This window comes from Myotis lucifugus, unplaced genomic scaffold, assembly GCF_000147115.1.
Source record: "Myotis lucifugus unplaced genomic scaffold, Myoluc2.0 scaffold_1, whole genome shotgun sequence".
Classification (NCBI taxonomy): domain Eukaryota; kingdom Metazoa; phylum Chordata; class Mammalia; order Chiroptera; family Vespertilionidae; genus Myotis; species Myotis lucifugus.
In genome coordinates this window covers 16,136,122-16,158,428 of record NW_005871049.1, presented here as the reverse complement: position 1 = coordinate 16,158,428, position 22,307 = coordinate 16,136,122, and the positions used below count along the sequence as shown (strand labels likewise).

At 45.1% G+C, this 22,307-nt stretch overlaps 1 protein-coding gene across 1 annotated transcript in view; it reads left to right on the top strand.

Moving 5' to 3' along the window:
* Positions 1 to 19,622, top strand: part of SLC10A7 (solute carrier family 10 member 7) — a 191,492-nt gene extending 171,870 nt beyond the window's left edge. Inside the window, exons 11-12 of the mRNA XM_006081754.3 lie at positions 15,491 to 15,636; positions 17,163 to 19,622. Of these exons, the coding sequence (XP_006081816.1) occupies positions 15,491 to 15,636; positions 17,163 to 17,192 (176 nt within the window). The 3' untranslated portion in view covers positions 17,193 to 19,622. The remainder of the gene's footprint in view (positions 1 to 15,490; positions 15,637 to 17,162) is intronic.
* The last annotated feature ends 2,685 nt before the right edge of the window (positions 19,623 to 22,307 follow it).

Sequence of the window (22,307 nt, the reverse complement as noted above, 5' to 3'; positions counted from 1 at the left end):
ATATTGTGATGTGATGTCTGGATTTTCCGGTCTCCTAAAAAGTAAGGGGTTGTTATAAAGGTGGGGAGTCCAGAGGTGGGTGCCCGCAAATGTCTCAGATGTCCCAACTCGTGGTCTCCTGAGCCTGTGTCCTTCGAGCAGATGCTGAGCCACAGCATTTCTACAGGGGCCTTTAGACCCGCCCCTCCCAACGGGGCATTTTTTGGTTTCTCCATGATCTTCTGTGCTGGTGTTGAATGATGAACTCTACCCCCAAAAGCACACAATCAGCATCCTCTTCTTTTCTATAAGCAAAACTCCTGTTCACTCTTTCTTTCTGTCTCTTCTTTCCATAATCCCAGAGCCATACTCTCTGTTCTTGATGCTTTCTGAAAGCTAATTTTCAGACAAACAGGTAGGTGCTCTGAACACCAATCAGATGTAGCTGTTTGTTGAAAAGGGTTGGGGGAACTTGGACTTGTTTGCTTTTGTAGTGTCCTTTTCTGAAACAGGTACTTAGATTCTCCAATACAATACTAGTGTAGTTACCTAAGTAACCATGGAGTGTAAATCCTTAGTTACTTCTGTAACACGATAGACTCACTCTCTCTTGGAACTATAAAACCTAAATACTCATCCTGACTCTTCCTCTGGTACCTTCCAGGCCTGTTTCCTTAGCTCTTCGATTAGAGACTTTTAGTTCCAACTCGACTATTTTATCATGCCTTGATCATACCTGGCTAGCATTTATAAAAATGGCCTCTCTGCTGCTTCCCTTGTCTCAGGAGCCCCTTATTTTCCCATATAGCTAGGGGTGTTTGGATCCTATTACTAGAATGGCCTTGCTACCTGTGTCTGTTTTCACAAGATCGAGTACATATTCCCCTCTTCTGGTGCCCGACATCACTGGTACAGAGGATGTGTCACAACAGTGGCCTAATGCAACTTCTATCTGCATGGAAATAAAAGAACATCACACTAAGTGCGAGCAATTCATATTTCAGAACCAAGGAGGAAATTTCAGATAATTTCACTTGGAGCTATACCTTCACCTCACACACACAGCTAAAATACAACAGATTATATCTACTTGGTATTTAGAATATATATCTATACCTTTGGCAGTCACTGTCATAGTATTCTCCAAGTGGTTTTATACATACACACCCCCGCACACACACTCAGCATCTCAAATAGAATACTTATGAATACCATTCATTATTACATCCAGTATTTGTATTTAAGAATAAATCATTGCGGTCCAAGTGGTACCCATGTAACTACAGAACCAAAGGTGAAAACTCTTGCGTGAGAAGCCTTCTGAAAGCTGTCTTGTATGTACACTCTCGATTTATTTTATTGTTCTTGCTCTTGCCCTGTCTCGATCTCCTCCATGTGCTCGCACCTACACACATGCTGAATTTGATTCATTGCTTTTATTAGTGCATTTGCCATTGATTGATTAGTTCTTCGTATTAGTACTTTTTCTATTGATTGATTGCAGATGAAGTGACTATTTGACCTTTAATTATGAGGCTTCCTATTGAAAATGACATTGAGCTATGGCTTCACATAATCCATCTGGAAAGCCTGACATGATGCCATTCCCCGGAGTTCGTTGAAGAAGCAAGAGGAGGCTCCGGAGGAAGCGCAGACTATCAGGGGCTCCATCGGAAACAATACCACCGCTTGTCCGTGTGCTCCCGTGGTTTCAGCTCAGGGCTGCAGATAATTTTACATTTTGCCAGGAGCATCCCTTGCTGTGGGCTGCCCTAAAGGCCGTGAACTCTCCCAGTGCCCTCTCCAGCTTGACGCCGATGTTCGTACAGTAACCAGAGCTGTTTTACACAGCAGAGACCGAGAGCAGCTCGTGCCCTAGTTAGCACGGCTGTGCGCACAGTGGGTCAATAGATCGCATCAAGAAAGAAATTCGATCCCAGGTGTCCTGTGAAATTAGTGTTTTATTTGTCTTTTCTCTTGAGTATTCAAGTCACTTTTGTTATCTAGAGCTCTAATAGCCGTAGGAAACTTCCTCACCATACCTGGAAAGAGAACGTTTCAGGGTGTTTGAGATCCTTCAGTGAAGTGTATGCTTGGATTCGTTTTTAATGTTTTTAAATGAAAAAATGAAAGCATATACTCTGAGAACATGTCAACTGACAATCGGCAGTCCGGTGTGAGGTTCCGCTTGTTTCTTATTTGCAAAAGCATGTCTCAGTGGAAAGAATGCTATGTAAATGTTAAGTAGAGTGTCATGACCAACACTTATTGCAAGTCCAGTATATGTCTTACCATCTATACCAGTGATGGCGAACCTTTTGAGCTCAGCGTGTCAGCATTTTGAAAAACCCTAACTTAACTCTGGTGCCGTGTCACATATAGAAATTTTTTGATATTTGCAACCATAGTAAAACAAAGACATTTTTGATATTTATTTTATATATTTAAATGCCATTTAACAAAGAAAAATCAACCAAAAAAATGAGTTCGCGTGTCACCTCTGACACGCGTGTCATAGGTTCGCCATCACTGATCTATACACTCTTTGTACAAAGGCGAATCAAGCAGCTCTTCCTCCTGACATTTCTACTCCATCATGAGTCTGTAGCTGAGCTGTGACCAGAAACTATGCACTAAGCAAAAGGAATATAGCTTTTCTGTAGACATCGGCTTCTGGAAAGAGTAGAAAGAACCACAGACCTGAGTCTAGTCAGGATCCAAGTTCCGGTTCTCTCACCAGCAGCTGGACCACATCCCTGAACTGCTGTGGGCCTCGGTGTCCTCGGCTGTGAAATGAGCAGGTGGCAATGAGCTTGAGGTTCCTTGCAGTTTCAGGTGTCTGAGTCGGCGCTCAGCAGCTGATGTCTCCGTTCTGTAAGACAGCAGTTCCCCTGCTCTATGTGAAAGGAAACAAGTACTTCAGAGGAAGGGTTCTGTGAATGATGTTACGGTATTTCAGGAAAGGAAATCTGGCTGTCGCTTCTTCCTAAAGATGAGAAGATACCATAATACTCTGGAAAGATGTTCAGAGGAGAAACAAAATCTGAAACAGTTCTTTTTTTAAAATAAATATATATACATATATATATATATATATATATATATTGATTTCAGAGAGGGAGAGATAGAAACATGAATGACAAGAGAGAATCATTGATCAGCTGCATTCTGCATCCCCCCCTACTGGTTACAAGATGAGGATCAAGCCAGCAACCCAGGCATGTGCTCTGTCCGGGAATAGAACCGTAACCTCCTGGTTCATAGTTCAACATACAAACACTGGGCCACACCGGCCAGGCTGAAATGGTTCTTGTTTTCAGTTTTACTTGGAAGCTTTGTAAGAAGGTTAAACGATTCCCTGCAACTTGGGCTGAGAGGATCATTTAATAGCATCTCGGTTATTTTCTCAAGAGGAAATGGAATTGAAATACGAAAGTTTGCCTTTCTTTTTTCTTTTCCCTTAAAGCTTATCTGTGATTCCACTTGGCACATGAAGATTATTATCTTAATAAAACTACCCTTCCTACAATTGGGAAGCACTTTTTAAAAGCACTTAACTCATTATGTCATGGTACCTGAACAAGGCAGAATATTAGCAAGTCAGCAATTATTGTCCTATTTTGCATGTGCAGAAATGAAAGCATAGAAAGAAACTTAAGAACTTATCCCAGATCTCGTAGAGACTAGAGTCTGGGCTTCCGGACTTCCTGTACTGCATTGGATAATAGGATACAAAAGGGCTTAGAAGACCAAAAAGTGCTACATTATTCCAGGCATTGTAACTGTGATCTCAGCTTGGGCTTGGATGGTTTTATCAGTTGTTTAAAAAAGAAAATTAGCCCTAACCGGTTTGGTTCAGTGGATAGAGCGTCGGCCTGCAGACTGAAAGGTCCCAGGTTCGATTCCGGTCAAGGGCATGTACCTTGGTTGCGGGCACATCCCCAGTAGGAGGTGTGCAGGAGGCAGCTGATCGATGTTTCTCTCTCATTGATATTTCTAACTCTCTATCCCTCTCCCTTCCTCTCTATTAAAAAAAATTAATAAAATATATTTTTAAAAAAAGGAAAGAAAATTACCTCCAGTTGCATTGCTGGTTATAAGATGGTTTTTAAGTACTTAATCTCTATCATTGTTCCCATAAACATATTTCCATGTGGCCCAGTCACAAACTTGCACTCATTCTTTCATTCTTTCTTAACAAAAGGTTGTGCCCTATTTAAAGTGAGTCTTGATGAGCCAGCCCCCTGCCCCTGCCTTTTGTGAGGCGACAGCTGCCTGCCCTCCATTCCTGCAAGCTAAGAGCCAGAGTGCTGTTCGACAATAAACTACTAACGTGGAAACAGAAGTCAGAGTAAAGATAGAAGATACAAGCTTGTCTTTGGTGCAGAGCCGTAAATGTTTCTGCCCTGCAGTTCAGTTACAGTTCTGTAGGAAGGCAGCTCGGGGACCCCTGCCATTGGACCGACCCTTAAAGATGCCCTGGCGTTGGAGGCCCGGTAGATTTTACTACCAGGCTCAAGAGACAAGGGGGAGCATCTGTCATTTGGTGCTATTTTCTGATCCACATGAAGAGAGAGATGTAAGTTCTCTAACAAAGCAATGCACTTATGTCCTCAGAGGTTTTGGGACTATTTTGTTTTGAATTTTTTATTCTGGATTTGGTGTCTGAAAATCACTACTATAACATCCAGACTTTGTAATAAAACTCCAGGAAGTCTCCAGGTTCCGGGCAGCAAGTATGTGATTAAAGACAATAAAATCTCTGTGGGGGATTCCCGGGCTGACCCTCAGGAATCAATCATCTTCGCTCACCTGGACGACCAACGCCCTGGTGCACACACTCCTCACCCATGGTTCCTGTGCCAGGGACTGTCCAACCTGTTTACCCACAAGCTACAGTAAGAAGATAGGTTGTACAGGGTAATCCATTGCACACTTGCATGTGTGTGAACATTTTACAAAATAACGTCACTCTTACTGTAGGTGATACATTCCATAATCTATCCAAGTTCTAGATAAAACCCATTTGGTTGATTTTGCAGCTCATTAATGGGTCATAACCCAAGGTCTGAACAATATTACTTTATGCCTCGGTTGGTGAGGTGATAGCCTCTTCCTCAGAGAGTTACTGGGCAGGCTTTGGCTTCTCTGTCCCTTTTTCACTGAACTTTAACCCAAATTCCTGATACATGAAGGAACCAGAGATAAATCAAGACTTGGGATAATTCTTGATTTGCCATGATATAAGATCACCTACATTTAGGTTTTATTAGTTCAGCTTCTGTAATAGAGTTTCTAAGCCTTTCATTGATTTATTTTAAAAATTGTTTCTCTATTATGTTTTCAATAGAAGTAGTAATAATAACAGCTGACATTGAGTATTTAATAGGCAAACACTGTGCTAAGTGCTTATATGAAGTAATTCACCTGAAAATCCTTTTGTGGTGGCAGTGTGGTGTATGACTGGACTGGTCAGTTTAGACCTCAGTGCCAGGGACAGTCGCTCAAATGGAAAATTCTCACTGGGGTAGTCAGCTACTATTTTATGAGAGCAGCTACACAACTGCTTGTGTTATCTTTATCAACCCAACCGGTGACGTTACTAATTAGCATAATGAATTCAGAAATAGGTTTTTATTGATAAATTACTAACTTGTCACTGCCCATGATAAATGTAATAAATGGACTCCTTGATATGCAGACTGCCTGAGAACTTTGAAGACACGTCCCGCCCTAGCTGGTTTGGTTCAGTGAATAGAGTGTTAGCCTGCAGACTGAAGGGTCACGGGTTCAATTCTGGTCAAGGGCACATGCCCAGGTTGCGGGCTCAATTCCCCAGTAAGGGGCATGCAGAAGGCAGCCAATCAATGATTCTCTCTCTCAACATTGATATTTCTATCTCTCTCTCCCTCTCCCTTCTTCTCTGAAATCAATAAAAGTATTTAAAAAGTAAAATAAAAAAATAAAGCCACGTCCAACTTTCTAAAAGACTCTAGCAAATTCCACAGTCAGAGGAGCAAGTCCTTGGGCTGTGCTGAATGCTAGGCTCTGCCTGGTTTTGTGCCCAGCGGCTGTGAGGAGGCTCCATGGTTGCCTGAGGCTGACTGTGAGGTCACTGAGTCCTGCCCCCAAATGAGCTGCACCCGCTCTGAGTGACGCCCTCATGCACACTGCCAGTGAGAGCACCGGGAAGGTCAGAGCTGGGCGTGCAGGTTGCTTACACTGTTTTTGTGCTTGACTGCTAATGCACAGTGAGTTAAAAAATGCCTGTGTGGAGTTATTTTGATAATAAAATGAGATGAAATTCTAAATCAGCCAGGCATAGAGACGTCCAAACTGGCAAGCCTATATTGTTCTCCCATCTCACCAGGTTGAGGCGAACATTAAATCGAAAATAGATATGAGGACACTTTGAAACATTAAAAGCAGAAGGCTCTGGTATTTCCTGGGTGCCTGCTACATGCTAGGCACTGTATTAGGCACCTAGATTGCCTTATCATCTCATTTATTCTTCACAGCAACCCTGCACAATAGCTATTATTGATCGCGTTGTCCACACTAAAAAACCGAGCCTCAGAGAGGTCCCCCAGTTCACACAGAGCTGGCCCGCAGCGGCTCCTCCGTCCACCTCCAGAATCTCCTGGTGTCCTCTCACTCCCCCTTGTTACCAGACTCGGCTCTGAACCTGGCCCACCTGGAATCACCCGGGAGCTGTCCAGTAACAGGCGTGCCGGGACCCCTCCCCACACCCATTAACTCGGAATCTTTCAGGCATAGTTTTGAGAAATCCACCCAGGTGGTTCTGAGGCACGGCCGGGGCTGATGGCCACTGCCTTGGACCACTTTTTGTGTCTGCCTTTATGTTCCACTGTGTCCCAACAAAAACACAAGACAGGGTTCTACCTACTTATTTGTTCATAAAATTGGCCATTCGTGTGTACCGATTTGTGGAATCCACAATTCTCTGTGTTATTAGATGCGTAAGTACTCAGTGGTTAAGGAGGACAGAGGAGATCATCGTTTCCAGAAATGGCTCCCAGAGTTTCCTTAATTTCCTTGACTCCATTGTATGTTCTTCTTAATTTCTTCTTCTGCCTAAGAGTCTTCCCCATGAGGTCTTAACTGCCCAATTCGTGTATCATTGAGAATAAGTGAAGGGCAGGACCCGGTGGGCAGGACGCCATCTGGGCAGGTTACACCCCAGAAACCCAAGGCAGCCTTTTTAAGAAAGGTGGATTTAAGGGTAAATAACTGATTTCTAATCCCCCAAATCAAAACTGCCTTGTTCTTTTATGTCAGAATGCACCTTTTCTGAGGTTTGTGTTCATCATACACATGGTACCATCAAGAAGAAAGTTACCATGCTAGCCGGTTTCTCAGTGGTTAGAGCATAGGCTCACGGTCCAAAGGGTCTCGGGCTCAATTCCCAGTCAAGGGCATGTACTTTGGTTGCAGGCTCGATCCCCAGCCCAGGTCAGGGTACATGCTGTTTTTTTCTCATGTTTCTCTCTCTCCCTCTCTTCCTCTCTCGGGTGAAGATTAAAAAATATATATATATCCTCAGGTGAGGATTAAAAACATATCACCAGAGGTGATTATCAGCCATGTTGCTAAAAATTTTTTTAAATGTACATTAAAAATAATTATTGTTCATTGGTATCACAGCTTACATTTACCACTTAACTAAGATTTTTGAAGCCTTCTGGAAGTTCCACTGTTAAGAGGATTATGGATACAAAACTTTCGGGAAAACTGTTTTCTTTGCCTCAGACTTAGAAGGTCCACGTGCTTTCCTTTATTTATGTGACAACACGCCTAAAACATCCTATGAAACTAAACCAGGCTTCCCAGGGCTATCAGGCAGCCCGCTCTGTGTCGATGACCCTGTCCAATACATTCTGGTGACTTTGCATGACTTTTGTCATGTGAAATCCTCGTTTCTATTTCTGATGTTCTCACATCCTCGAGTGTGAACAGAAGCCAGACTTTCCCTTTAGAAGACAGACGACTCTTCATTCACAGCCTGGAGAAGTGAAAAAGTTACCTCACTGCCCTTCCTGCCCACTGGTCTCCCTCAACATGGCGACGCCTCCTGGAGACACAGCCGCGTTCGCATGCAGGCTCCTCGGCGCAGTTCTTCAGTTCGTTCTTAACTCCCTGCTCGCTAAGTACTCCACCATGCTTCCAGGCAGGTGAGGGTGCAACCAATCTTCCGAGGCCGACACCTTCCCTTGGTGGAGTTAAATGTTTCATTCCAGCATCTGGTGAGCCCGCTCAGCGGTTCATTAAACATCCTTTCCCACCAGAACTTGCCTATTTCAAAACAAAAGCAGCACCAGATGCTCATTTTGGTCTAGTTTGCATCTTTATTGACATAAAACTTTCAGCAAAGTGGTAGCATTACAGCCCAGGTAACTGAAGGCAAAAACAATCTTTGATTTTCCTAATGGGCCGAAAATGCTCACAAACCAACTTCTATCCCAAGCGAGTCAAAGGCCAGCCACACAAGCCCCTTCGTTGAAAGGAGCGCCTCTCCCTTTCAGGCCTTTCCTTGTAAATGTTGCTCTTAGGTCTCACCCTCGGGTGCGCTGCGCTAATATTGTCAAGCAGCTCTTCGCGCTGGGGCTCCTCAGGCCTCTGTGCTCCTCGCTGCACCCCCCCGCTGCAGTGCCCGCTGATACCTGTCAGAGGCCACGCCTGGGCAGCTCTCAGCTGATCTGCAGGCCTCTGACGGACCCAGGCCCCCATGCCATCACCTGGAGGCAGGTGGCCTCCTGTTTACTCTAAAAATCGGGGTGATACAGGCTCGCTGAATCCGTTTGCCTGACGACCTCTGACAGCAGTGCTGCATCTTCTCAGTCCCCTGTGACCGGTGGGCTTGCTCCTCGCCTTCCTGGCTTCGGCTTGGTCTCTCTATCTTCTCTCCCTGTTAACTGAGTAAGAGCATAAGACGGCGGGGGGCGGGGGGGGTGCCCATTTGTTCACTGCATCGACCCCAGTGTCTGGCACATAACAATGAAGACTTACTACTTACCAGACATACTATTTCACTTAAAAAAAATACCTACAAAGTAGGTTCATTTTACAGATGTGAAAACTGAGGCTGTGTAACTTGCCCCATGATGGTCACTCGGGAGTTAAGGGGTGGACATGGGGTTCCAGCCCAGGGCTTTCTGACTTGGCTACAGGCCTCTTTCCTACTGCACTGCACTGCCCCGTGCAGGCTACTGGGTCTGATGGATTATCGATGGCTGCATGAGACATCTGTGTTACTAAAAACTAGCTTGCTTTGGGATAATCCTTCCTGAAAGCCTTTTGTAACCAAATTCCAAAACTGCCTTTGGACCTTATCAAAGCTTCATTTCGTGCTCTAGAAATGGCACATAATGGCCCCTTTGTTTAGTCATTGAAATAAATCAGTGCTGGTGAGTTTGATTTTCTGTGACTATTTGTCTCTGAGAGAAAGACTGTGGTGTGTGTGTGTGTGTGTGTGTGTGTGTGTGTGTGTGTACATGTGCTGGGGAAGGGGACACGGAGATTGGCCTTTAGTGATGTCGGACAAGAGAGTTCGTGTTTCTCAAACACTGACCGCCTTGCTGGACTGCATTTTGATTGAGGAGACCGTCCATCCCAGTGACTGTCAGAGGCAAACATGGGCTTTCCTGAGAGATCCACTGACCAGGAAGAGCGAGAATTCAAATAACAATGTGTAGGGCATTTGGATAGTAAAGTTATGGATGTTTCTAACTAAGAACAAACTAAACAAAAGTGGGAGATCACCATGACAACTAAGGAGAGAAGCCACTGGACCCCCAATTGGCCAGCAGCTCTCTCCAGAGCTCAGCAGAGAGTCGGAGAAAGCACTTAAATGGGAACAAGTCGTGTGAATTCAGGCAAGCGGATCTTTGAAAGACAGGAAATGGTCCAGGTGATTGGAGTAGACCATCTCTCAGTCACGTGAGAAAGTAAGTGTAATATTAGATTCCAAAAAATACACAGGGCGTTTTCAAAATATTTCCTCTCCTGCTCCTATTTTTATCCTATAAAATACAGTCCTCCCCAGAGGGGCGTGTGAACAATTCCCTTTACAGTCCAGTGAAGCATCAGGTGTGTGTTCCACATCCTGTCGCTTTCAACAGGAAACATTACTTTAGCACCTATTCCTACATAATCAATCACTCATGTATTGAGTACCAGTCCTGTGCTGTGCTTAAAAACACCATAGGAGAGTCAAAGAAAATTATAATACTTGGCTTGTGTTCAGGGGAAACAAAACCTACCCAGAAAAGAGGAAGACATCCACGGGGGCCACCTTCATGGTGGAGGAAAATGCAAAGCGGAGCCCAAGAGAACCCAGAGTAGGATTTAGGCACCTGGTGAGAAAGGACAAGCCCAGGCGGGCTCAGCTTCTACAAAGACAAGGCAGGGCTGGGCTGGAGCCCGGGAGGGCAACCGGCAGCGGAAAGTTGGGTTTGATGGAGTTAACGTCGCTTCGTGATGAAAAGGAAGAGACTGGGGTCCAAGCCTGCCTCCACCACCTGCCCGGGTGTGTGATGGCAGACAAGCCACTTAGCTGCTCGACACCGGTTCCTCATCTTTAAGAGGGAAAACTGCCACCATCGGCTGCTGAAGGATTGAGAGAACGCAGGCAAAGCACTGGGCGTGCAGCGAGCACTTGCTGCAGGGGGTAGTAACAGTGGTTTGCCCTGAGGTTGAGTGGGTAGAGGATTCGATGAATCGGCTCTGGAAAGTCTGTGTGATTCTTGAGCAGGGAGTGGGCTTCCATTGACATGGGCTTTAGGAAGGTGAATCCGACTGGTCTGCAGCGTTGATGAAGGGAAGAGTCTGAAGACGGGCTCTGGCAGGAGGCTGAAGAGTCATCTTGGCTTGATTGTTTGAGGAACTGAATTAGGAAGGTGTAGTGAAAACCGAGGGAAGGGGAGTGTGGGTGGAGGGGAGAATCTGCAGGAGCGTCGTGTAGAGCTGGTGGCTTCCTATGGAGTTGGAAAGACAAATGGGATTAGTCCAGGTGATCCCCAAAGTTTGAGTTGTAGAAGCTGGGTGAGCCAGTGGCAGAAAGGGGGACACCCATCCCTTAGTTGGGGGAAAGTTGAGGTAGTCAAGGCCCCAAGAAGGCAGGGACTTTGCCTGTGTTCTCCTTACGTCCTCAGCACGGGAACAGTAGTAACTCACAGACAGCAGAGGCCCAGAGAGTATTTTTTAATAGATAGATAGATAGATAGATAGATAGATAGATAGATAGGGAGATAGGGAGATAGATAGAGAACAGTGTGCACCTACAAGTAAAATAAACTCTAAACAATAATATGAAGTCAATAGTTTTTATATTGTGAACTACAAATAACCCTTTAGTGGAAATTATACAAAGGCCCATGTTTAATCTCTGAAGACAGATATCTGTTTCTCAAGGAAAAATAGAAAACAGTTCATCCAGTAGAAAGTAGTAACTTGAAACTCGAACACTGATACAAAGGGAATATTGTAATTCAGAGAACATAAAATAAACATATTTAAAGTGGGGGTGAGGGGACCTGTTCCGGTTCATATTGTTTTATCCCTTCCATCCTGGGAACAAAGAATAAAAGAAAAGGATAAAAGGAACCCCTTGCTTGCTTGTTAGAAGAAGAAAGCTTGCACTTGAAGTTCCTACCGGGCAGATGTCTGTTGAAAGCTGTGCTTATGGAAGATGCTGCCGTGTCAAACTCTGTTGGGTGATTTTAGACGAATGTGTCATGTGCGACATGGAAATGTGGCGTGCTGCACATTAGGGATTTCCCGAGTGCTCGCATCAGGCAGTGACGTGCCGCGAAAGGGCTCTTTATCTAGCCACACGGTGTGCGTGTAGAGCAGTGGGGAAATGCTTTGGGTGGAAATTACTTTAGTCAGAAAAAGAATCCATTTACAGTGTGCGCCTTCAAACATCTTTCAGACAATGCATTATATTAAAGAGGCATTTTTTGATTAATGTTTTATAAACATTTTTCAGCATGACAGCTTAAAGTCCCTGTAAAATTGTAAATGCATGCCTAGTGTTCACTTCCATAAAGTCGGATGCCACCTCATAAAGTCTCGTTGGCTCCTGTCAGCCATGGTGACACAGAATCAGTACCTGGGTGCATTAAAATTAATTTCCTTCATTTATATTACTGCAGTGATGGCGAGATGAAAAGAGTCCTATATTTAAATTTTACTTTTAAAAGAAAACTCTTTCTAGCGAGTTTGTTTTTTTTAAATCATTGCGCTTTTTTACCTAGTTAGTGAATGTAATAAACATGGAGTCATAGTACAGTAACGTTATGATGGGATCTGGAAGAATACAAACCCATCCATTCAGCGCACTCCTCTTGAGCACCTACTGGATGCTCAGAGCTGAAGAAGAAATGGTCTCAGACCCTAAGAAGCTGAGCTCAGTGAGGAAAACACACAACGATACCAAGTGCTGGGACCCTGGGCTGAGATGAGCCCCAGGTTTGGTGAGCACAGAGCTAGAAGCCAGCCTTGGATGCAGCTTAAGAACGAAGGGCTGAAAGATTGAGCCAGTCAAGAAGTGGGTGATGGACATTCCAGGCAAAAGGAGCTCAAGTGCGAAGGCCCACAGGCGGGACAGGGCGTGGGAATGGCGCATGGCTGGGCTGGTGACGAAGGACTCACAGGGGCTCCTCATGGCTGAGCACAGAGGCAGGAGAAGGGAGGGGTGAGACACAGAGGGAGTGGGGGCCAGTCAGAAGGTCTCGTCCCGCATGATAAACGCCTGCCTGACGTGACATGATCAGATTGTGCTCAACGGCGGTCACTGGTGCAGAGTGGAAGATGGCGTGGACAGGACAGCCTGTCTGGAGGTGGTGTGGGAAGTCCAGCACAGGCAGGAGAGACCTTCCTCCCGGTGAGGTGGAGGGTGGATTCGGGTCCACAGAAGGTAGAGGTCACTGTACCCTGGAAGCTTCTTGAGGGTAAGGACGTGGCTCGTCTCGGTCTCTCTCTCCAGGGTGGTCCCCACAGTCGCTTAGTCCCTCATCCACATGAAGTCACAGGAGCCCCTTAAGGAGAATGAGCCCACAAGGACTTCTGCCTGGAAAGCTTTCTGCACACCAGGCCCTGTTCTGCTTTGAGGAGTTGCAGTCCCCATGGCGTCTGAACTGAAGACCTTGGCATCTCCCCTGACATGGGGAACAAGTTGCCTGCGTGGCAGTTCCGACGTCACCATGGGGAAAGTTTCCGTTTCCTCACTAGGAAAACGGTGCACAGGGTAGTTTTCATCAGCCTCCGGGTTACTGCCAGGCCTAGTTCAGTTAATGTGGGAAAGCGCGAGACGGACAGCGCATGGCATCTAGTAAGCGCTCAGTACCCGAGAACCATTTTCACCCTTAGCATTGCTGTCTCTCTACCTTATCCGTCACATCCAGGTGGATTTCTGATGTCTCGGACACTAGGACACCTTGTATGTCTTGCGGTCGGTTTCCTGTTGACTTACGGTAGCAGCAGCCGCCTGACTGTCTCCCTGGCTTCCCTTCTGTGCCCAGTGACTCTGAGCCCGAGGCTTAGCCAAGAAAGGACACCTCAGGCGTTTTAGCCCAGCAGCCACAGTCCTCGAATTTGGGGTCAGAAACCCTGCTCTGATCACCTTTAGAGGCAAATATCCCCATATTTCATGTACTCCCTGGAGCCCCACCTTTCCTTCACCCCCATCCCCAGCTTCTCAGCATCATTCCTTTGGATCAAGTCATTCTTCCTGAAAACAGGGTGGGTGTGTTCACATCATCTCCTTTTCTCATTGGAATGACTTTCCAATGTCAGATGTGGCTTTTCAACTGTGAACGGATTGAGCATATTGTTTTTTAAAAGAAACCTTTGACTTTTCTATCGGCAAGAAGACAGAAACTGTGCAAAAACCTCAACCTGTGCTTTTGAAGCTCTGAGGGATGTTGTTGGGAAGAGTAGAGTGTTTTCCGTTACGGCAATGACATGTGAGGCTAGGAGAAAGAAGCAGCCATGAAAATGCATGTTTAGTAAAGGTGTGAAACTTACCAGAAGTACAAATAATTGAAAACGTGGAGCTTTCCCTCACTGGGTTATAATAAAAGGTGATTTCTGTGCCCTCACTGTGCATGCTTGGGAGCTGGGGTCCTTTTCAGAAGCTATTCTAAGGAAACGAGGAGAAAGCTAAGCTATTACAGCGATTCAGGTGACAGAGCTGACACACGTACACACCAGTCCTGACCACCGGGCCGTATTAAAACCATTGGTAATAACAGTTCAACTGCCAGTGTCTGGATTGTGTTATGGAAGCTTAATAGATACACACTATAGTCAGCTGCTTACAAAATATGCACACCGTGCCCTTGGTGCAATAGAGTGTAGACTCGGGAAGTAGTAGTCATGTACCTGAACTCCATTAAAACTTTCAATGTGGGTTTAAACAGTCAGCACTAGTCTTAGAGTTCGCCTGCCATACGCAGTGTTGTATAACATGCCTGAGACCCTTGGCCAAATGAGAACATGCAAAGCCTTTGTTAATGTTGATTTGGCTAAAGTACCCTCCTCCTTACAGCAGTTTATACCATACATTATCTGACCATATCCTTCCAGCTCTCAAAAGTGAACTTTGGGGCTTTGAAATGGTGCCAGGAAGGCCTCTCTATTCCACGACTAAGCAAGAAAGGATCTATTTTGAACTTTGGCCTCTCTGGGATTTAGCCTTCCTGAAGCAACTCTATTCCATGCTATCTCCTCCCCTCTCCTTGGTAGACAGGCTGCTCATGCAGCAAGAGTTATTGGTGCCCTCAAATACCGAGCACCTTTTGAGCTTTCATTGGTTCCAGGTAGAGCTCAGAGCTTATGTAGTGAAAGAGGATGCACCGACTCGGTGACTCACTTGAGACCTTCCCTTTCCGGTCCTGTGAACCCCCCGGGAAATGTGGCCATGACCTAGTCCAGTGATGTCGAACCTATGACACGCGTGTCAGAGGTGACACACGAACTCATTTTTTTGGTTGATTTTTCTTTGTTAAATGGCATTTAAATATATAAAATAAATATCAAAAATATAAATCTTTGCTCTGGCTGGTTTGGCTCAGTGGATAGAGCATCAGCCTGCGGACTGAGGGGTCCCAGGTTCGATTCCGGCCAAGGGCATGTACCTTGGTTGCTGGCAGATCTCCAGTGGGGGGTGTGCAGGAGGCGGCTGGTCGATGTTTCTCTCTCATCGATGTTTCTAACTCTCTATCCCTCTCCCTTCCTCTCTGTAAGAAATCAATAAAATATATTTAAAAATGTATATATATAAATCTTTGTTTTACTATGGTTGCACATATCAAAAAATTTCTATATGTGACACGGCACCAGAGTTAAGTTAGGGTTTTTCAAAATGCTGACACTCCGAGTTCAAAAAGTTCGCCATCACTGACCTATTCCAAGTTCCAGTTTAACGGAGAAGGTCCTTAATTGACGACAGACTGAATGTGCCTCTCGGTTTCCTCTCTTTGTCCGCCAGGAATCCCGATGCTGAAGATCGTGTTCGCGGGCCACGAGCACCTCTCCTTGATCTCCGTCCCTCTGCTCATCTACCACCCGGTGCAGATCCTCCTGGGCAGCGTGCTGGTGCCCACGATAAAGTCGTGGATGGTGTCGCGGCAGAAGGTGGGACTCCGGACAGATCTTACTTGGATCGGAATCAGATTGAAATGCTGTTTCTGAATGTTAGCTGTTCACACACTGCGTGTTCTCATTCTCAGGGGACATATTTCCTTAAGTAAATCCAACAATGATGCATGGATCCACTTCAGTGTGAGCAGGAGGGTTGAGGTTAAATGTTTTGAATGGTTGTAAAAGTACAATTATACTTAAAATGCAGCTTGTAAAGCTCCTTTTCATTTGCTCATACTGAAGGGCATGGTGCAATGGGGTGAATGTTCAGTAAATAGACTCAAAGCACATGTGACCCGTGAGCCAGCCAGCAGCCGGCTCTGCCTCTGCTCACTGGTGACCTGGGGCACATCACTCCTCTGCCCCTCAGTGTCTGCCACTCGAGGGCTGACGCTGACATCTCCTCCTCGGAGTTGTGGGGGAGCATGTGGCAGGTGTCTGACAAAAGCTAGCTGCTGTGGTTTTCTTTGCTGTCACTGTTGTCCATTAGTGTCTGCAACACTGTTTGCAGCAGCTCCGCTGCCCCCACTGTACAGGTTGGGGAATAGGCTCAGAGAGGGAGCAACTTGCCCCAGGCCACGTGGGTGCTTTAGTCCATGTTAGAGTTAGGACTTGAACCCTGGTCTCTTTGGCCCCCAAAACCGTTCCCCTGCACCATGAGGGCACTCCGGACAGAAATACACATTGCTTTTCGAAGGAGCACCCCAGGTCCCCAGGATCCTCCCTGGAAAGATTAACGCATCCAACACCGTCGCTCATTTAGTTACTTAACAAAGTATTAGTGAGTGCCACTCTGTGCTGGACTCCAGGCCTGGTCCTCCCCTCAGGGTTGGTAGAGGGGCATGTTAGTACCTTATTCTTTACTGTTTACCTATTTTGAAAACTTTCAGGTATACTTATGTTTATGTTTATCAATGTACGTGTGCATTATAGACCAGAATTTCTACATATAAATTTTGAAAGAGAATGAAGAAAGTTATCCGAAAATCCTGATGCCCTAATAATGATATACAGCCATAGCAAACGGCAAATTAATCAGAGTGAAACTTTCTAAATGTTTCAAAGCTCTGGCATTTGTTCTGCAGATAAGAAGCATTTCCAAGGGGGAGACGACATTGGACAGTGCTGTTCATCTTCTCACACTGGGGCCACTGTCTAACTTAGAATAACCCAGAGGCTTAGGATGTCATCCCTCCCATTTGAGCATCAAAACAAACACAAAGCACCCATCCCAAGGGTATGCACAATTGCCCTGCAGACAATACCATTGAGACCTGCAGCCAACTCCAGTGCACAGGGGGCTGTGTGAGTGGCCAGGCCAGGCTGGGGAGGTGACAGTCTGCAGGCCAGGGTGGTAGCGGTTGATGTCTGTGTCACAGAGGTTTGGGTCACTGGTTACCTAGTGCTATCTGGGTGGGCCTCTTCCTTCTCGTAGCATCGATGATCTGGTGTTTATTGACACTTCCACTCGGCTCATGGATGCTGTCCAACTCTGAACTGCATGTTCTCCTCTCTTGCAGGGAGTGAAGTTGATGAGACCAATCGTATAGCGCTGGAGGTGCCCGGCCTGCGGCGATGTACATATGTACAGGGTTGTGCACAGTCCTGAGACTCGTACTTGTGAATGTTGCTTCAATGCATATTTTATTTTTTTACACACAGAAAATGATATAACTGTTGAAGTGCCTTAAAAATGTATTTGACAAGAGCGTTGTTTCCAAAACCAACTTTGTTGGTTACTGCCAGGGGTGGTGCAGTATTTTGGAGTTATTTCTTTTCCTAACGCAGGGAACAGTCATCGTAAGTGACAAAAGCCCCAGCTTTGTGCATACAACTCTGTCATGGTTACTGTACTGTTCGAAAGGAGGTCGTACCATCAGAGAAATGCCCTTCTGAAGACGGGGACTACTTCCAAAGTCTTACTCACAGTACTTTGATTTACTGTGTGATCTTCTACAACTGTGACATGCCTCTTATCAACTCCACAGGAGTCATAGACTGAAAAGCATAATTTATCTGCATTCCTTGACATCATTTTTTTAGACATTCCTTCAAATAGTTTCCACACAGAAATTCCTCTGTGCCATGATCAGAAATTGTGATAGTATGTGTCTTAAATTTACTATAAGCTGCTTCAAAGAAAAGACCTGATGGTTGAGTTATGAGTCAATTAAGTGACATTTTGAGGAAAACTACAAGATGTGGTTTTCAGGATTTTCAAAATCATAGATGTTTCATTTTTCTTCCAATTTAATTTCTTTCCTATTTTCCAACACACTCGCAAACTCATAACAGCCAAATGTGAGACACAAAAATGTTATCAGTTTGAGAGCATCAGCGATTAATGATGGACTATATTCACGTTCCACAATTGAGAAAAACTTTTCCTGTTACATAAATGTGCTGAGCACAAATCACCCCTGTTAGCCAGAAGCAGCCTGTTACATCCTTGAATTAAGCATACTTACGGCATTTGAGACAAGTTATAAATGAAAATTTCCTTGGCAGACTTGACAAATGATTGCGACATTTAAAAAAATTTAAATCAGATTGCTGTTATGAATAAATGGAAATATGAAGGTCATAGATGCAAACAGATGTTACAGGTACACATTCCTTCTACCCAAATTAGAAAAAAAAAATGGGCACAGAAAATGCAAAACCATTTATTGGCCAAATTATTAAGTAAAATTCATTCCCAACTGGGCTTCAGCTTTCAAAACAGTGTTGAATATTTTCACACGCCTCTGCGAGTGAAGAGCATTCAGTGGACCCAAAGAGAGAATAGAGCAATATATAAAGTCAGGGGAACACTCTGCTTCCCGCACATCCTCTGTGACATCCTCCCCATGTGTCTTTCTTGATTTGACAGACAAGATCGGCGCCTGGGTCACACCGGGGCCACACTGTCCTCGGCAGCTGTCTTGTTGTTTTGTCAACAAAAGAAAAACCATTCCTTAGAAACCTATCAAGTTTATCAATAGTGTGACTTTGTATTCTTGTTACTACCAGGTCTCATCTCCTGTGGGCTTCTGACTCATTTCAACATCACTGGATTTCACAAATTTCAGAACAGTTATCCTCAGTGTCCATTTTAAAGCCAGTGCCAGACCTTGCATAAAACTATGCTAAATGGGCTATTTGTCAAGAATTTTCATTGTCGAGACTTTTGCTTGTAATTTTGTTTGATACTTTGGATGCTTACAAATGGAGCTCAGAAAGGTTTTTGTGTTCTGTTCCTATAAACTTCTTTAAAGTTCAGAGTAAATGAAATTGAGTTACAATAAAAGCTAGCATTAGAATACTGTTTTTCCCCCCAACTTATCTACCTCTCTTGTCAAACACCTATAGTAGGTGTGTGATTATGGGATAAAAAATATTCAACTGAAAATACTATAACATCTTTTGCTTTTTAAAAAAAAGTCTTTTTTTTAAATAATCTACATGGTGAATTTTGGTGGCTTTAGTGATATGTTTATGCCTATTTTTTTTACACAAATGCTGTGGCATATTTTTCCATAAAGGAAAAACAGAATTAAAATTTATTTTTAATTCATGTTTATTGGGATTTAATTATTCATGTCTGAAAATACTTTATGTTTATGTACTGTCAAGCTATCGATCTATGCATTTGTTTTGTCTAAGTGTATTTATGAAAGAAATAATTAGATTATATTTATGTTTACCCATTTTTCCACCTGGATTTTTTTAATGGCTGTTATGAAATTTGATTATTTTAGTTGGTGATAATGTTCATCTATTCATATGTTCTTTTCTAAGTTTTAAATTCTTTGTGGGTTTTTTCAAGTTCTTTCCTATTCTGTTTGAAATTAACACACCTCTGGCTAATGTTCAGTGTTTGTTTATGCTAAATACCAAATTTTTTCAAAAGGATTGGTAAAATAATGAAGTGGATTATTTATGATGAATGGAAGATGAAAAGGATTCTATGATTAAACAAAGAAATGTTTTAGAAATCACAAGAGAACCTGTGTCTTATTTTTAGCCTGATTTCAGATGCACTCACAATGCCTTCTGAGAACCTACAGATTTCTCTTGAGTCACCCAAATACTATTGCATCATTTGTGGTGAAAGAGACACAAGCTCCACCATCTTCCCAGGTTTCCATCTCAGTACTTTCTCCACACCATAACTTTAAAGCCAGAAACAGCCCTGGCTTTTGTATCAGAAATATATGTGTTCTCTGCGTTGGAATTGAGGACCGAAAGAGAAACATACCCAACAATAGTGGTAGATTTTAGGTGATCTGAATGCTTGTTATTCTTGTTATTCTTTTGAGAGATAGAAAAGATGAGACCTTAGAATGCCTTTTCCAAGCCCCATGTTTCCTTATGAGCAAGCTACTTTGAATCCCATGCCTCCATGCTCTTCATTTGCTGAGCTTGGTTAGCAGTCTCTTCTCCCTGAGGGGCTGACAGAAGGGTCACCTGCCCCACCCGGCTTTCCTGTTCCCACCAGGGCAAGGCTGGCCCCCGTGATGTGCCCTTGGAAGATGCCTCCGGTCTTCTCAAACCTTTGCATCGTCTGATTGTTACTTTAGGTTTCTGTCTCCTCCAACACAGTCTTCATCTCCATTTTCCTTCTGTGCCTGACACAGTGCCTGGCTCGGAGTAGCAGCCACAAAAATGTGTATTGATTTTCCAAATTGTGATCTTAATAGCTAGGTCCTCACCTTCAAAATTTTGAGAGCTCTTATGATAGACTCCCTTTGAGCTAGTTGTTTACCTTGGCTATATACCAAAAGTGAGATTGCTGGATTATGGACGTTCTATTTTTAATTTCATGAGGATCCCCCATACTGTTTTTCCATAATGACTCTTTCTGTAGTGCTAAACTGCACCCCCCCAAAAAAGCCTTTAGTCAAAATCTGCTTTACGCCGAAGCTTTCTGTTTATTTGGGGGGAAATAAAATAAAAGGTTCAACATCCACCAAAAGATGCTATAGATGAGATAAAAGAAAACATTCCAGTAATAAAGACACCAAATCATAAGTGGGGATTTTTATAGGAGATGATGAGAAGAATGGATGCTCTTAGAAATCTTGGAGGAGCATAGAATTTGCTCTTAAACCATTACATCCAGATATACATTAAGATGCGCTCAGATGTGAGAGATTGCAACACTAGCAGCTGATATTCACTGCTCCGTGGGGTACACAGGCCCACCCCGGCGATGCCAAGCTATCAGCATGCTGTTCCTCAGGCTGGTGTCAGGAGGGGTGCTTGGGAGGGCTCTCCCGGGATGAGGTGGCCGAGCCCAGCATGCTTCGCACCACGGGCCATACTAGGTTCCTCACCCAGACTTTGCATTTGACTCTTGCAGCCACCCTAGGAGATGTACATTGCCGTCCCCACTGTGTAGGTAAGGAGACTAAGGCCAGAGAGACAAACAGTGGTTGCAGGCCTCACAGCTCCTAGGTGAGTGGGGATTTCAACTCAGATTTTCCTGACTCTGGAGCCCACACAACTAACCACTAAGCAGACTCCTCCACAACCCTAGACTTCTGGAAACTAGCCTGATCCTAAACTCTGAAATCTGCCACCAAGGTTGATAAAGGATGTTGTTCTCTCCTTATGTGGAGTGAATCAAAGCCGCCTCACCCCACCTCAGAAATTCCAGACAATCGGAGGAAGTCCCAGGGTTCCTGCAGACACGAGGCCTCCGAGCCCACGGAAGGGAAGGCGGCACACGAGGACGTGGGTCCTGGCCTCAGCCCTGTTCCTGCCTCTTCCAGACGTGAAGTCCTGCAGCCGGGCCGTCTGTGCTCGAGTCCGCGCTCACTGCTGAAGTCCTGGGGTCTGGGTCCACGTGTGGCCCTTGGAGTCCTAGGCGGGCTTTGCCAGCGTGGCTAGAACCCAACTATATTTTTCCACCAGGACTTCCTGCCCCGGGACCCCCTGCTGTTACCACCTCCTGGGCAGCCATTCTGACAGTCCCTTCCCTCTCCCCTCCAGCAGTCCTCCAGCTCCAGCCCTAAGAATCCCCGTGTGCAAGGAAGACAGCGCAAGATCGCGTGTGTATAGCTCGCTTCTCTGCTCACGAAGCCAAATCGAGAATTGAGTAGCATCATAGGTTTGTTATTGGGGTCGAATGAGAGAACCCCTGCGAACACTTTGTCACAGTGCCTGGCACTGGTAAAGCCCCGTACGCGGCGGCTACTCTTGCTGTTGAGCGCGGATGGGGGGCGGGTAAACCGAATTGACGTGTGGCCTCAGACACGTGGAGCCTGGCGTGAGGCTCTGTGCTGCCCGCCTTCTAATCTATGCAAAAGACCGATGACGAAGTCCGTTACATGTCCCTAATCAAGTCAGGAAGTGACCAGGGCACCAGTCTCTACTTGGTCAGTTCATGAAGACACTGCTTTTGAATGTTAAGACGGTTGCCTCAATCCCGGCTTCCAGCCGCAGGGGGAGGCGCTCCCAGCCCATCGTGGCTGCCTGGGCCCTGCCCTTTCCTGCCTTCTCCAAAGAACTCCACGCGGAGATTGTGCCCGACTCCCCGCCAAGCCGGAGTCCCGCTGAGAACCGTGATGATGCGGCTCAGGGACAGAGCTGCTGCATATGGATTCTGACTTACGGACGCCTGGCTGGCATGAGTTGTGACTATGGAGCTGGCTCTAGAGCAGACCCTCTGTGGTCTTGTC